Source organism: Telmatherina bonti (genome assembly GCF_933228915.1).
Source record: "Telmatherina bonti genome assembly, chromosome: 12".
NCBI classification, from domain to species: domain Eukaryota; kingdom Metazoa; phylum Chordata; class Actinopteri; order Atheriniformes; family Telmatherinidae; genus Telmatherina; species Telmatherina bonti.
This window is the reverse complement of record NC_136610.1, coordinates 2357236-2372314: the sequence shown is the minus strand read 5'-3', so window position 1 is coordinate 2372314 and position 15079 is coordinate 2357236. Positions and strand designations below refer to the sequence as shown.

Here is a 15079-nt window from a genome sequence, read left to right as displayed (position 1 = left end):
TGGAGGTGCTGCAGTGAAGACAGCAGGTAGACAGTAGCAGGAAGACGTTTGGGATGCAGCTGAGGTGGAGGTGCTGCAGTGAGGACAGCAGGTAGACAGTAGCAGGAAGACGTTTGGGATGCAGCTGAGGTGGAGGTGCTGCAGTGAAGACAGCAGGTAGACAGTAGCAGGAAGACGTTTGGGATGCAGCTGAGGTGGAGGTGCAGCAGTGAGGACAGCAGGTAGACAGTAGCAGGAAGACGTTTGGGATGCAGCTGAGGTGGAGGTGCTGCAGTGAGGACAGCAGGTAGATAGTAGCAGGAAGACGTTTGGGATGCAGCTGAGGTGGAGGTGCAGCAGTGAGGACAGCAGGTAGACAGTAGCAGGAAGACGTTTGGGATGCAGCTGAGGTGGAGGTGCTGCAGTGAGGACAGCAGGTAGACAGTAGCAGGAAGACGTTTGGGATGCAGCTGAGGTGGAGGTGCTGCAGTGAGGACAGCAGGTAGATAGTAGCAGGAAGACGTTTGGGATGCAGCTGAGGTGGAGGTGCTGCAGTGAGGACAGCAGGTAGATAGTAGCAGGAAGACGTTTGGGATGCAGCTGAGGTGGAGGTGCTGCAGTGAGGACAGCAGGTAGACAGTAGCAGGAAGACGTTTGGGATGCAGCTGAGGTGGAGGTGCTGCAGTGAGGACAGCAGGTAGACAGTAGCAGGAAGACGTTTGGGATGCAGCTGAGGTGGAGGTGCTGCAGTGAGGACAGCAGGTAGATAGTAGCAGGAAGACGTTTGGGATGCAGCTGAGGTGGAGGTGCTGCAGTGAGGACAGCAGGTAGATAGTAGCAGGAAGACGTTTGGGATGCAGCTGAGGTGGAGGTGCAGCAGTGAGGACAGCAGGTAGACAGTAGCAGGAAGACGTTTGGGATGCAGCTGAGGTGGAGGTGCAGCAGTGAGGACAGCAGGTAGATAGTAGCAGGAAGACGTTTGGGATGCAGCTGAGGTGGAGGTGCTGCAGTGAGGACAGCAGGTAGACAGTAGCAGGAAGACGTTTGGGATGCAGCTGAGGTGGAGGTGCAGCAGTGAGGACAGCAGGTAGATAGTAGCAGGAAGACGTTTGGGATGCAGCTGAGGTGGAGGTGCAGCAGTGAGGACAGCAGGTAGACAGTAGCAGGAAGACGTTTGGGATGCAGCTGAGGTGGAGGTGCTGCAGTGAGGACAGCAGGTAGATAGTAGCAGGAAGACGTTTGGGATGCAGCTGAGGTGGAGGTGCAGCAGTGAGGACAGCAGGTAGACAGTAGCAGGAAGACGTTTGGGATGCAGCTGAGGTGGAGGTGCTGCAGTGAGGACAGCAGGTAGATAGTAGCAGGAAGACGTTTGGGATGCAGCTGAGGTGGAGGTGCTGCAGTGAGGACAGCAGGTAGATAGTAGCAGGAAGACGTTTGGGATGCAGCTGAGGTGGAGGTGCAGCAGTGAGGACAGCAGGTAGACAGTAGCAGGAAGACGTTTGGGATGCAGCTGAGGTGGAGGTGCTGCAGTGAGGACAGCAGGTAGATAGTAGCAGGAAGACGTTTGGGATGCAGCTGAGGTGGAGGTGCAGCAGTGAGGACAGCAGGTAGATAGTAGCAGGAAGACGTTTGGGATGCAGCTGAGGTGGAGGTGCTGCAGTGAGGACAGCAGGTAGATAGTAGCAGGAAGACGTTTGGGATGCAGCTGAGGTGGAGGTGCAGCAGTGAGGACAGCAGGTAGACAGTAGCAGGAAGACGTTTGGGATGCAGCTGAGGTGGAGGTGCTGCAGTGAGGACAGCAGGTAGATAGTAGCAGGAAGACGTTTGGGATGCAGCTGAGGTGGAGGTGCTGCAGTGAGGACAGCAGGTAGATAGTAGCAGGAAGACGTTTGGGATGCAGCTGAGGTGGAGGTGCTGCAGTGAGGACAGCAGGTAGACAGTAGCAGGAAGACGTTTGGGATGCAGCTGAGGTGGAGGTGCTGCAGTGAGGACAGCAGGTAGACAGTAGCAGGAAGACGTTTGGGATGCAGCTGAGGTGGAGGTGCAGCAGTGAGGACAGCAGGTAGACAGTAGCAGGAAGACGTTTGGGATGCAGCTGAGGTGGAGGTGCAGCAGTGAGGACAGCAGGTAGATAGTAGCAGGAAGACGTTTGGGATGCAGCTGAGGTGGAGGTGCAGCAGTGAGGACAGCAGGTAGATAGTAGCAGGAAGACGTTTGGGATGCAGCTGAGGTGGAGGTGCAGCAGTGAGGACAGCAGGTAGATAGTAGCAGGAAGACGTTTGGGATGCAGCTGAGGTGGAGGTGCTGCAGTGAGGACAGCAGGTAGATAGTAGCAGGAAGACGTTTGGGATGCAGCTGAGGTGGAGGTGCAGCAGTGAGGACAGCAGGTAGATAGTAGCAGGAAGACGTTTGGGATGCAGCTGAGGTGGAGGTGCAGCAGTGAGGACAGCAGGTAGATAGTAGCAGGAAGACGTTTGGGATGCAGCTGAGGTGGAGGTGCTGCAGTGAGGACAGCAGGTAGATAGTAGCAGGAAGACGTTTGGGATGCAGCTGAGGTGGAGGTGCAGCAGTGAGGACAGCAGGTAGATAGTAGCAGGAAGACGTTTGGGATGCAGCTGAGGTGGAGGTGCAGCAGTGAGGACAGCAGGTAGATAGTAGCAGGAAGACGTTTGGGATGCAGCTGAGGTGGAGGTGCTGCAGTGAGGAGAGCAGGTAGATAGTAGCAGGAAGACGTTTGGGATGCAGCTGAGGTGGAGGTGCTGCAGTGAGGAGAGCAGGTAGATAGTAGCAGGAAGACGTTTGGGATGCAGCTGAGGTGGAGGTGCTGCAGTGAGGACAGCAGGTAGACAGTAGCAGGAAGACGTTTGGGATGCAGCTGAGGTGGAGGTGCTGCAGTGAGGACAGCAGGTAGACAGTAGCAGGAAGACGTTTGGGATGCAGCTGAGGTGGAGGTGCTGCAGTGAGGACAGCAGGTAGACAGTAGCAGGAAGACGTTTGGGATGCAGCTGAGGTGGAGGTGCTGCAGTGAGGACAGCAGGTAGATAGTAGCAGGAAGACGTTTGGGATTTAGCTGAGGTGGAGGTGCTGCAGTGAGGACAGCAGGTAGATAGTAGCAGGAAGACGTTTGGGATGCAGCTGAGGTGGAGGTGCTGCAGTGAGGACAGCAGGTAGACAGTAGCAGGAAGACGTTTGGGATGCAGCTGAGGTGGAGGTGCTGCAGTGAGGACAGCAGGTAGATAGTAGCAGGAAGACGTTTGGGATGCAGCTGAGGTGGAGGTGCAGCAGTGAGGACAGCAGGTAGACAGTAGCAGGAAGACGTTTGGGATGCAGCTGAGGTGGAGGTGCTGCAGTGAGGACAGCAGGTAGACAGTAGCAGGAAGACGTTTGGGATGCAGCTGAGGTGGAGGTGCAGCAGTGAGGACAGCAGGTAGAATGTAGCAGGAAGACGTTTGGGATGCAGCTGAGGTGGAGGTGCAGCAGTGAGGACAGCAGGTAGACAGTAGCAGGAAGACGTTTGGGATGCAGCTGAGGTGGAGGTGCAGCAGTGAGGACAGCAGGTAGAATGTAGCAGGAAGACGTGGAAAAAGTGACGGCGGGCATAGTGCTTCAAAGATCATCTTTTTTTGGGACTTCCAAAATACTTAAAGGTTTTAAAACTTCATTTCAGGTTTTCATTTTTCAAACATGGACTTTGAAGGTTTCATAACGTTTTTTGGGTCTCAGATTACGGCAGGATTCTTATTCCATACCTTTTAGGCTTTAAAGACCTCCTTGTAGTTGCCAGTTTCCTCGTTGCCAAGTTGGTCCAGCACTCGTTCTTCAGGTGTACTGAGGATTGCTGCATTCAAACCAAAATGTGGCCTTCAAGACAGCCGTGCTGGATGGGCCTGCTACGCAGATCTCTTCATGGCCAGCAATTAATCAAGTCACCTTTGTTCTTCCTTTTGTGGCTTCCTCAGTTTTCTGCAGAACATCAGTTGTCAGATTAGTTGTAATAGTTACTCCAATAATTTCATTTTGGTTTTTGTTGTTTGTTTGTTTTGTTTTGTTTTTTTAAATATATTTTTACTTACTTTTTATTGGCAAAATACCAAAAGATTTCTTGTCATGTCAAAACACTTGACATCATTAGTTTTCCAGTTTCTAACTCCTTTTTTCAGGCAGACATCAGATCAAGCAATGTATTTCCAGCACAGCAAAGCAGAAAGTAAAAAGAGAAACTGATAAGGAGTCTCTAATGCGTAATGCAAAGCAACGGTACTGGAAGGCCACTTTGAAGCTTCCGAGAAAGAAAATCCAAACACTGTAGATTCAAGCTTTAATTTGTCAATCTATCATTAGGGGTGCATTCACATCAGGATAGACTGCTAGGCTCGGTCCGGTTGGGGACTCGGTCCGGTCGGAGACTGGGTCCGGTTGGGGACTCGGTCCGGTTGGGGACTCGGTCCGGTTGGGGACTGGGTCCGGCTGTAGGGGGGTGTATCCATGCGGACCGTGTTCACGCTGCACTTTGGTCAAACCAGCCAAACCAGTAGAATAATATCTCCCCATTCCCACCAGAGGTGGCGCTGCACTAGTATTTAGCAGAAGAGAGGACCAGACCGGCGTGAAGAAGAAAACTCTGTTTCCTCCACCTGCCAGTTAAACATGGAGACCAAACTATGGCTGTTTTGGGTTTTTATTGTGTCTTATGCAAGTATCCTGCAGAAATCCACTGCAACAATGGACGCAGTATGAACACCAGACGAGGCAGAGGACCCTTAACGCCATCGCTATGGATTTACCCACAATGCAACGCTACGCCACATGCAGGAAGGGACTTGGTTTTATATCAGAGACAGACAGACAGACTGAACCCATACCACCTTGGCAGAGGAGAAATGTGAAAAAATATGTGAATATGAAAAATGTTTGGGAGTGATAAAAGCTGATTAAAGCTTAGTTCTGACCCAGTGGAGGTAAAATCTTCATTTTTCATGCTGTCTTTATTTTATTGCTGTTGCACATAAAATATATTTAACATTGAACTGAGGTGAATCCCATAAACAGGAAGTTGTTCTCTGTCTGCTGCAGACTGGCAGGATGCAGAGCTGATGCGAGACATCGAGGCAGCGACAGGACAGGATCTGGGTTCTGATCGGGTCGGTAAAAAACGGAAAGGGAAGAAGAAGAAATACCCCAACCTAAGTGATCTAAAACAAAGCAGCAACACATCTCGCTCTAGGCTGCAGAAGAAAGTCTTCAACAAGTTCGTACCACCTCTTTGTTCTGATTTCTGCAGCTGGAAAGTGTCCATTGAAGCTCATGTCTGTCCTTCCTCGTCCTTCCAGGAGCGCTATGCGCAGAGTGGCTCAGGTCCTGAGTAAAGCTGACAAGAGAAAACACGACAAGTTCTCCAACCAGTTCAACTATGCCCTGAACTGATCTTCAACCAGCCAATGTCAACACCTTGAACTGCAGCAAAGCTTCAGCGGTCTGCACCTCCCCTGACTTCTGAGTTTTTAAAACAGTTACCTCACTTAGCTTGTTTAGCTCACTTAGCAGATTTAACTCGGTTAGCAGAGTTAAGTTAGATCAGTCTGCAAAATTAGCTCAGCTTGTTAATTTTTTATTTTTATGATCTATGTACTACCATCTCTCCTTGTTGTCATTAAAATACATCTCATTTCCAAATATGCCGACATTGAGACGGCCTACCAGTAGGGTGACCAGATCTTCTCTCACCAAATGTGGATCTGTCATGACAAAGTTTTAAAAACAACTTTCTTTTCTGCTCTTTGGTAATAAAATGATGAACCAAACATAACAAATCTGTGATTATAAAGCCTCCCTCTGAGTAGCGCGTTTTTTGTGTGACTCAGATTTTTGTGCCATTTCACGTCATATTCCCCACCGTGTGACATGAAAGATTACTTTGACAAACCCTCTCCCAGTCTCCTGGAACAGGTTTAACCCAGGAATATCTGCTTTCCCAGTCTTTGTTGTAACAATACTTTCTTTTCTTCTTTGCTGCGGTCGTCTCCCTGTCCTCCATGATCGGTCGGTGTATTTATTTATTTATTTTTGTTAGTGGGTGCACCCATGCATCCTAGATGTGCATTAAGTCCCGTCTCTTAGTTTGATTTTGATTTACACCTCAAATCAACAGGCGGTGTGATGTGACAGCCGTCAAATATTTTGCCACACACAATTAGTTAGGGGGGGTAGGTGTGAGGAATCAATTTATTATCTTTTCATCTTTAATAATAGCTCCATTCAGAGGAATTCTGCAGAACCCCCCCGAATATTTGCACAGAGAATAGTATTGTTGCTTCTTTGTAGTAATTTGGAAGAAGAAATTGTAATATTATCAAAGATTATAAAATATTCATGAACCGGAATTCTGCAGGAAATGATAGAAGCATTTCATCGGTCAACTGGGAAACAAATTAAATCTTGTTTCTGACCCAGCTGTCAAAAAAAAAAGCTTTTATTGTTGTATTTATTATTCCAGATCAGATGTTACTGGAAGAGAAGTTGTGTGTGAAATGCTGAGAGATAAACAGGAAGTTTGTTTGCATCAAACTCCCACTTCAACAGGAACTCAATCCCACGTGCTTTTCCAAAGATCACGTTTGGTGTGAAAACCAGATTTCGTTTTAGTTTTGACAGTTTTGTATCCAGTTGGTTTTCAGGATAGTGTCGATGGTTTGGAGGTCCCGCACATCAAGCCCCCTTCCCCATACAGCTTAAAGGAGTCATAACCTTGTTTTTTCATGTCTCCACTGTCCTCTAACTGTTTCTAAATAATTGTTTAAAAACGTATTAAACAAAAAAATGTTTAAAATGAGCTTCTTCTGACCCTTTATTCCTAATAAAACTTGTCTCATGAGATTTCATGCGATATAATGTTAAATAATGTTAATGAGATGCATGCTGATTGGTCACTGAAAGTCCAGTGCAGGAACAGGGGGCGAGTCCAGTACGTCCGATGCTAAAAACAACAGCTAGTGATAGCAGCTAACCCGACAGCAGCAGCTTTCTGAATTCAACCATTTATGTCTGAACCGGACTCTGAGCCTGAGAGAGAAGATACCGAGATGGTGGAAGGAGCATGTTTACAACAAACTGTCTCTGAATGGTAAAGTCCTCATTTTTAATGTCTGCTTGCCTTGCTGTAAAGTCAGATAGCATGTTGACAACGAGGCAGGTCGTTCATGTTAATACGTCTCAGTTTTATTCCGTGTTGGACCGTTTTTTAAACTATGAATGCATTTTCTAACAAATCAGAAGTTAGAATGTAAAAAATGAAGTAATGTTGACCGCTGCATCATATTTCCGTACACACACCAAACCGAACTTACTGGCAGCCAGATAAGCACACACACATTTTAATGACATGGAACTAAACAAAGCAGTGTGTTTGCTTTAGGTTTCTCTACCGTCAGTGTTTATCTTAAATAATTCATCTATTTAGATGTTTTAGCCAGGAGTCTGGAAAATGTGGTGATGTCCACATGACAGATCTCTGGTTGGTTTAGCCACCGTGCGGGTGTGTTACTGTACAGAGAAATATCTTCATCTTCATCTTCTGCTGCTTATCTGGGGTCGGGTCGTGGGGGCAGCAGCCTAAGCAGGGAAGCCCAGACTTCCCTCTCCCCAGCCACATTTGCCAACTCTGCGGGGGGGATCCCGAGGCGTTCCCAGGCCAGCTGAGAGATATAATCCCTCCAGCGTGTCCTGGGTCTTCCCTGGGGTCTCCTCCCAGAGGGACGTGCCTGGAACACCTCACCAGGGAGGTCCAGGAGGCATCCTGACCAGATGCCCGAGCCACCTCAACTGGTTCCTCTCGATGCGGAGGAGCAGCGGCTCTACTCTGATCTCCTCCAGGATGACCGAGCTCCTCACCCTATCTCTAAGGGAGAGCCCGGCCACGCTGCGGAGGAAACTCATTTCAGCCGCCTGTATACGAGATCTCCTTCTTTCGGTTACAACTCACAGACTTATGAGTCACCAAAATATTAAAATACCAAGAGATGAAATCAAACTTTATAATGAACTTTCATGCCAATGTTTTTTATTTAAAAAAAAAAAAAAAAAAAAAAAAAAAACATGTTTTCACACACCAAAATATACAACATAGAATATTATAAACACTAGTTTTATTTCACACACTGCACTACACAGACAACGTTTTGCCCTCCACAAACCTCATGTAGATAAAAATACATAAATAAAAGTAATATTTATCTGGCTTCATGCCAATGTGATGAAACATATATTTCAGATCGATACACGTCAGTAGTCAGACCCCCATATTTACAGAGACCGTTGCCATAGCAACCACCCAGACGAAAGCAGGTGGGGGTCCACACTTTAGCAGTAACATGCAGGACCCTCCACCACCAGACTTTACAGGAGCAATAAGGTAAATAATGACGACACACTCTACAGCCTGTCGAACACAGATAGTTCCCCAGCTTCAGCCTCCGGGGGGATCATTTCTGCCCAGTGTTACGTCCTGCACAACTCCCGTTTTACACACATTACGTGAAAATGTCAGAAATAAAAAATTTTGCATTCTGTTTCAGAGATAAAATCTGATGCTGCTGGAAATGAAGGGGCAGTAAGATGTCACTTTGTTTTATACGAATACATCTCCTCCCTGAGGAAATGGTGGCAGCATCAGACAGCATGATGGTCACTAAATGATAACAACTACGTGGTCGGAAGAAAACACCGGCATCATGACAAACCAGCCATCATAAATACTGTACTTACTGTGTGGTAGCAGGCATGAAAAATAAGAAATAGAGAAGTCTTTTACAAACATTTACGTGGCAGAGCATAAGATAGACATGAGAAACTCACAATTCTCTGTGAGTTTAAAAAAATCAAATTCCACCCTGAGCCGAGCTGCCAGTAACCTGGAGAATCCTGTTCCTTCTGGTCTTTCAAATGGCCAACTTAGCTTCACCAAAGATCAGGTTTAACAGTGAGTGAACAGATTTTCTGCACACTGAGCACCGAAGACCAAAAATAATAACTGAAAGGAAACTGTTCCCAAAACCTCTGAACCAAACCCCTCACAAGTTCAAACAAACCTGTCAGCCATGAACACTGAACAAAAAGATGGTGAACCGTTTCTGACTGGAAACAAAAAGGACATCCAGGCCTTGTGTTTGGATTGAGGTGTGCCAAGTACCTGTCAGTGGCCATGGTACCGTGCACAACCCTCCACTGAAGGTCTCCAGACCGTTTATCAATGGGGTGCTTTTACAGGGACCACCAGCATGCCCCAAGGGACGTCCCAGGGCCAAAAAAACTCAGTGCACCTCGACCCCCTGACAGAGAGCATAGTTCTGAAACCTTCATGCTGGTGAGATAGAAGGTCCTTTTTCCCTCAAACTTCCCCAGCTCTAGTGTCTGAAATAGAAGTTCCTGGTTCTCCTGCCACTGCTCTATCGCAGGAGAAGCTAGAGAGGGGAAGACATACTCATCTTCATCATCACACTAGTCAGACAGAGTACGGTTCTCAGCAAACGCTCTCAGTGGTTCTGGTAAAGAAGTACAGACCTCTTTTACTAGTCTGTTAAGAAGTCTGTCCGAGTGTATCCGCAGCTGACCAGCTAGAGTGGAAACCGAGGATTTCAGGAGGTGGCCCAGTTTGACACAGCCTGCCTCCTTCATCCGGGACTGTAGAATAACAGATGTGAGAATCCGAGAAGAAAACAGCTTGTTTCAAAACAGGGGCTCCTCAAACAACCAGAACCCAGAAGAACAGACAAGTTCCCGCTAGCAGGAGAAGACCCGGCAGGCCTGCAACACCGACCGGTAGAAAGGTGTCAAACTCGTCAGATCCAGAGTCTGTGGTTGGAGCAGGAACAAATGATTGTCGTAGCTGAGGCTTCCTGCTTTCTTGAGCAATAAAAAGGCTGTGTCCATCCATGGTGATCCAAAACTATAGAGCAGTCTCTGGGCTGTCTGTAGTCTGAAAGCTGTCACACGAGACATGATGTCGATCGGGCCTTGTCCCCCCTCCTGGACCGGGACGTACAGAACCGCTGCTCGCAACCAATGATGCCCCGACCAAAAGAAGTCCACAAGTTCTCTGGGTGTCCTCCAGCAAACCTTCCGGTGAGGCCAGCACAATCTGTCTGTGCCAGAGGGTCGAGGCGACCAGATTATTAGCCACTAGGACCCTCCCCCTGTAGGACAGCTGAGGCAGCAACCACTTCCAGTAGGACAACCTAGCAGACACTCTCTCCATGATGCCCTCCCAATTCTTTTTCCAGACTGCTCTTACAATAATCCACATCCCTCTGGTTCCTGACCATCACGGTGATGTCATCTGCATAGGCGGAGAGAACCAGCAAAGGGCGATGAGATAAACCCGGTAACAAGTGACCTGATAACTGAGAGCGTAACTGATGTAATAGTGGTACATCAAGGTCACTAAGGAGACAAAACCATCCCCAAAACCAAATGCTCTTAAAGTAGAAAAAAGAAAACCACAATCGACTCGATCAAAGGCCTTCTCCGGATCCAGAGAAACAAGACCTACATCCAAGCCAAACAATTTACAAACATCAAACAAGTCACTTATCAGAAAAAGAGAAAAGATTATTCATAATTGATCTGTCCAGTATTTCATATGATTTGTCCCAAAATGTGTTTCAGCCTGTCAGCAAGAACTTTGGATAAAAGTTTATAGTCTGTGCACAGCAAAGCAACAGGTCTCCAGTTTTTAATCAAAGTCAAGTCGCAGGTAGCAGGAAGAAGGAAGAAGTCCATTCCTTGAATATTACTTCAGCACCTCCCACAAGTCTGTTCCCAGGAAACTCCAAAAGTATTTATAAATGTCTACAGGTAATCCATCCAACCCTGTAGCCCGGCCGGAAGACACCTGGCCAACAGCAGTAGTCCTCAAGATTTGTTTTGAGCTCAGCGAGGAAGCCCCTCCAGTAGTTCATCCATACAGTCTCTTACAGTCCTCCTGGTTGTAGAGGGTGCTGTTGAAGGACACACTGTGCTGCCTCATCATCGGGTCAGTAGTCAAGGAGCCATTAGAGAGGCTGAGACAGGTCATCTGCTTACTCTGAGGGTGTGTTTCAATTCAGGGTCTGCACACCTCCAAGTGAGCAAACCGCATAGGCAATGAAGTGTTCTACGTCATCTGCATACAGCTGAGTTTACTGCCAGTAAAATGTAACTGGCCTATCTAGTGTACGAGAATTACCCGTAGTGCTTCAGTCCTCTGTTGCCTAGCAACTACATATGCCAAGTTTATCCAATTACTGATCCCATTCTTCTACAAAAAAAAAGAAAATATGTATTTAAATGACAGAAAATGGTGCCAGTAATTTGAATTAGATTTATTTTACTTTGTGCGTAAATGACCAATATGACAAGGAGGCGGTTTAGACGAGCTCTCCTGTCAAGCTGACGTTAACTTCAGTGGAAAATAATCCTTGTTAGACACATATGCAGTTGTCCTTGTGTATTTGTGGCATGGTGGCCAGCAAGAAGGGATTTTTCTTAGAGAGACACCAGACAACGCCACCCTGGGTAATTTACCCAGGAATGTATTAGGGTAGTTACAACCAACCCTAGACACCAAGGTACATACAGATGAGGCAGAGAAGAGTTCCAAACTGAACAATAGTTTTATTTAAATGTACACAGTTAAAAACCCTAAAAAGAAATGCTTGGACAGGGCAAAAAGTCACCTGGGGCTGAGACCTACTGGTATTGGGGGGAGGGGAGTCGCAGATAGAAGGGAAGAGGAAGGTCTGGAAAACACCACATGTGAAGTTGAACCCACAAACCAAATAAAAAATAAAAAAATCATGAAAAGGACACAACCACCACCAGGGACACCCATCCACCACCCTAGGCTCAAAACCTGGAACACAAGATAATACAAATTAAACTCTACGATGCCATAACAACACACACATACATGTATGTATGTGAAATAGCACTTATCCAAGTGCCCCGTATCCCCTCAGATCGTTCCTGTTGCAAAGCTCTCTGTGAGATGAAGCAGAAAAGGTAAGAGGTTATCCTGACTAAACATATTTCAGTTTTTCGCTCTTAGCCCAGACGTGCTAGCCCAGACCAACCAAGCAGAACACACTTGCTATTTTTCCGAAACGCTGTAGCTCCCGCTCTAGTGTCTCCTTAGGAATAAAGGAGGGAACCCCGGAGATTGTAATCCGGCTAGACGGCACCGCAAGCGGCAAAACCTGTAGGTAAACACAGCTGGTCAGGATCCAGTTGTTCTGATCCCGTTCCTGTAGGAGGGATACAAAAGAATGAAAATGAGTTAAATCAGGCATTGGATACTTTATTTGAGGGGATAATTTCACCATTAACACTTCGTCCTCACCTGGTAGACCATGGGCAGGTTCATTGGAAGTTCAACTCCTAAAGTGGTCTGAATCCTCAGACTCTGAGCCCGCTACTGTAAAAGATAAGTGTCAATAAATCAACAACTTTGATTGATCATTTATGTTCTGAGTGTTACTACAGCCCCACATTACAACATCAGGGTATAAACGATTTCTCAGCAGTCAGAACCTCTCCTGTTGAGTGGATACAGGTAAGAATTATATTTAATATGAGAAGTTCTTGTCAACATGGCATCATACTCAACATTAAACTATGGATAAAGCTGGAGAAATAAACAATTAACAGTTATGGACGAAACACAAGAACTGTTGATATTACACTCCAAAAAAAGGGTCTAGAATTGATTAACTCTGTGATATTGATATTGATCTGGATAAATAAATCTGTACAACAGATGTCCCTACAAGTTAGGGAATTGGCTTGATTTAAGTTCCCTTCAGCAGACTCTCTCTCTGGGTGCCGGTCTCTATCCCTGTTCCACTCCTGCTCTCAGCGAAGATGGACGCTTTCTCTTTTGCTCCTGTTTTCCTCCCCTCCCTCCCACTCTGGCCTGTGACTGTCCTGTCTGACTCGGAGCCTCTTTTACATCTTTTCACTCGAACTGACATCATGGATCTGATCAGCTGGTCTCTCAACGCAATTGATAAAATTTTCTCAACCCGAAGATCGGGCAGAGAGGAGCCCGCATGTCCTGAGCGGACGCTTCCGGCTGAATACATACAGGACTCATGGGCCAGATTGAGATCGATGTGTCTGGCGGTTCTGTCCTCTGAGGACGTGGAGGATGTTTACATCTTTGGATTATTGGTGATTGGGATTCTGCTGATTGGCGCTGGTGGAGTCCTGATCTACCTGAAGACCCGTGAGATTCTGGCAACAACTGGCAGACTGCCAGAACTCTGTAACGGTATGTGCCGGGCTAGCAGTGCACAGACTCTTGCGCTGACTGGACTTGACCGTAAGCAGGATGCCAGTCTGGCCCACACTGGTCATTTTGCTGAGGTCCCGGAGCTGGTCCGCAGAATCGATAAAAACATGGATAAGATGTCTGCTAGAATCTATGGAAATTGACCCCCCCATTCGGCTGTTTGGAGCTGCCAGACTGAGACCTGCTATGGACTCAAGATTGAGGGCAAATTGTTTTCATCACCTGAAACCCAAACAACAATCATATCTGGATTCGGCTTCCCAGCGGCCTTGGGCCGGTGCAACCCCCCCTGAGAACAGAAGAAGACACGTTCATAGACGCTCTGTCCCCCCTCCTCAACCACCCCCGTTCCCCTCCCACATGACTCACCACCTCCCTGGACTATGTGTGTCTTGTTTGAGTTTGTGCTTAAGTGTATGAGGGTTTTTTCTCTGTCTCTTCGGACTATGTCATCTTGTGGAGCAGCCCGGAGTTACATGACCTTTTTTCCCTCGAGCTCCCATGATCCTAATGTATCTCTGTTCTTATCTGTTACAAGGCGGCACCTGTGATAAACTGGCTGTGTGGCCATAGTTTCAGCTTGGTTCTGTATTCTTCTTATGTCATTTATGTTACGTGTCTGTATGTCTAACCTTGGACGAGCTGGCTTGAACTTTGAATTTCCCCTCGGGGATTAATAAAGTTTCTTTGATTTGATTTGATTGATTTGATCTCCTGAAACTTTGGCTCTTAGCAAAGTATGATGAAATATCTTTGAAAGACTTTCTCTTCATTGTCTAAAGACAGGTTTGCAAAGTTGTTAAAAACGTTCTCCATCTAACATAGATACAGCTGATATCACTATTATTGAGATAACCTGACCAAGGGTTAACGTGTGAATGGCTTAAATTAATTATCTGTGACTAAGGCTAAACCTTGGTAGCATTAGCTCAAACAAAGCCTTCGTAGCATTAGCCTATGAAACAGGAACAGATTTTGTTATTCATTTTGGGTCACTTACATCCACATGTCAGTACGGTCTGATTCTCTTGATGTTGTAGAGAGCATATCGGCAGGTACGGGCAACATGGACCTTAAAGGTCAACTGGTCATCCACCATGACCCCAAGATTCCAGACAGCAGACGTAGGAACAAGTGTGACAGAGTCAAGCTTCACACTTAATTGCGGATGTTAGGAAGGACTGGCTGAGCAGACAATGAGACAGATTGAGCAGAAGGTGGCGAGCCTTCCTCCATGCAGAGATATCAGCAAGGCAAGCTGATATTCTCATTGAGACGGTTGTGTCATCCGGAGGAAAGGAGAGGAAAAACTGAGTGTCATCAGCATAACAGTGATAGGAGAAGCCAAGAGAACTTATGACTGCACCAAGTGAGGAGGTGTATAGTGAGAAGAGAAGAGGGCCAAGCACCGACCCTTGAGGCACCCCTGTTTTCAACTCATGTGATCTTGACACTTATCCTCACCAGGATACCCTGAAGGATCTATCGCCCTGGCTCCAGGAATGGTAAACCAGACGCCCTTTCCTGGGAATTTGAGGCAGCTGAGACCTCCAGGGTACCTACAACCATTGTCCCACCTTCCAGTGTGGTGGCCGCCCTCTCTTGGCGCCTTCTGGAGGAAGACAGCTCCGGTACAAAATCCTGGGCCAGGGGGTGGACCAGCAAGTAAACTTTGTTCCCCAGGCTTTGCGGTCTCAGGTCCTTCAATTGGTCCATGCTTCCCGTCTTACCTGCCACCCAGGGATCCGACGAACAGCTTCCTTCCTCTGCTGTCGCTTC

The 15079-nt window shown here is 47.1% G+C and overlaps 1 protein-coding gene across 1 annotated transcript in view; it reads left to right on the top strand.

Moving 5' to 3' along the window:
- uvssa (UV-stimulated scaffold protein A) overlaps positions 1-6744 on the top strand; it is a 66216-nt gene extending 59472 nt beyond the window's left edge. Inside the window, exons 15-16 of the mRNA XM_079249698.1 lie at positions 5053-5227; positions 5310-6744. Coding sequence (XP_079105824.1) covers positions 5053-5227; positions 5310-5403 — 269 coding nt within the window. The 3' untranslated portion in view covers positions 5404-6744. The remainder of the gene's footprint in view (positions 1-5052; positions 5228-5309) is intronic.
- The last annotated feature ends 8335 nt before the right edge of the window (positions 6745-15079 follow it).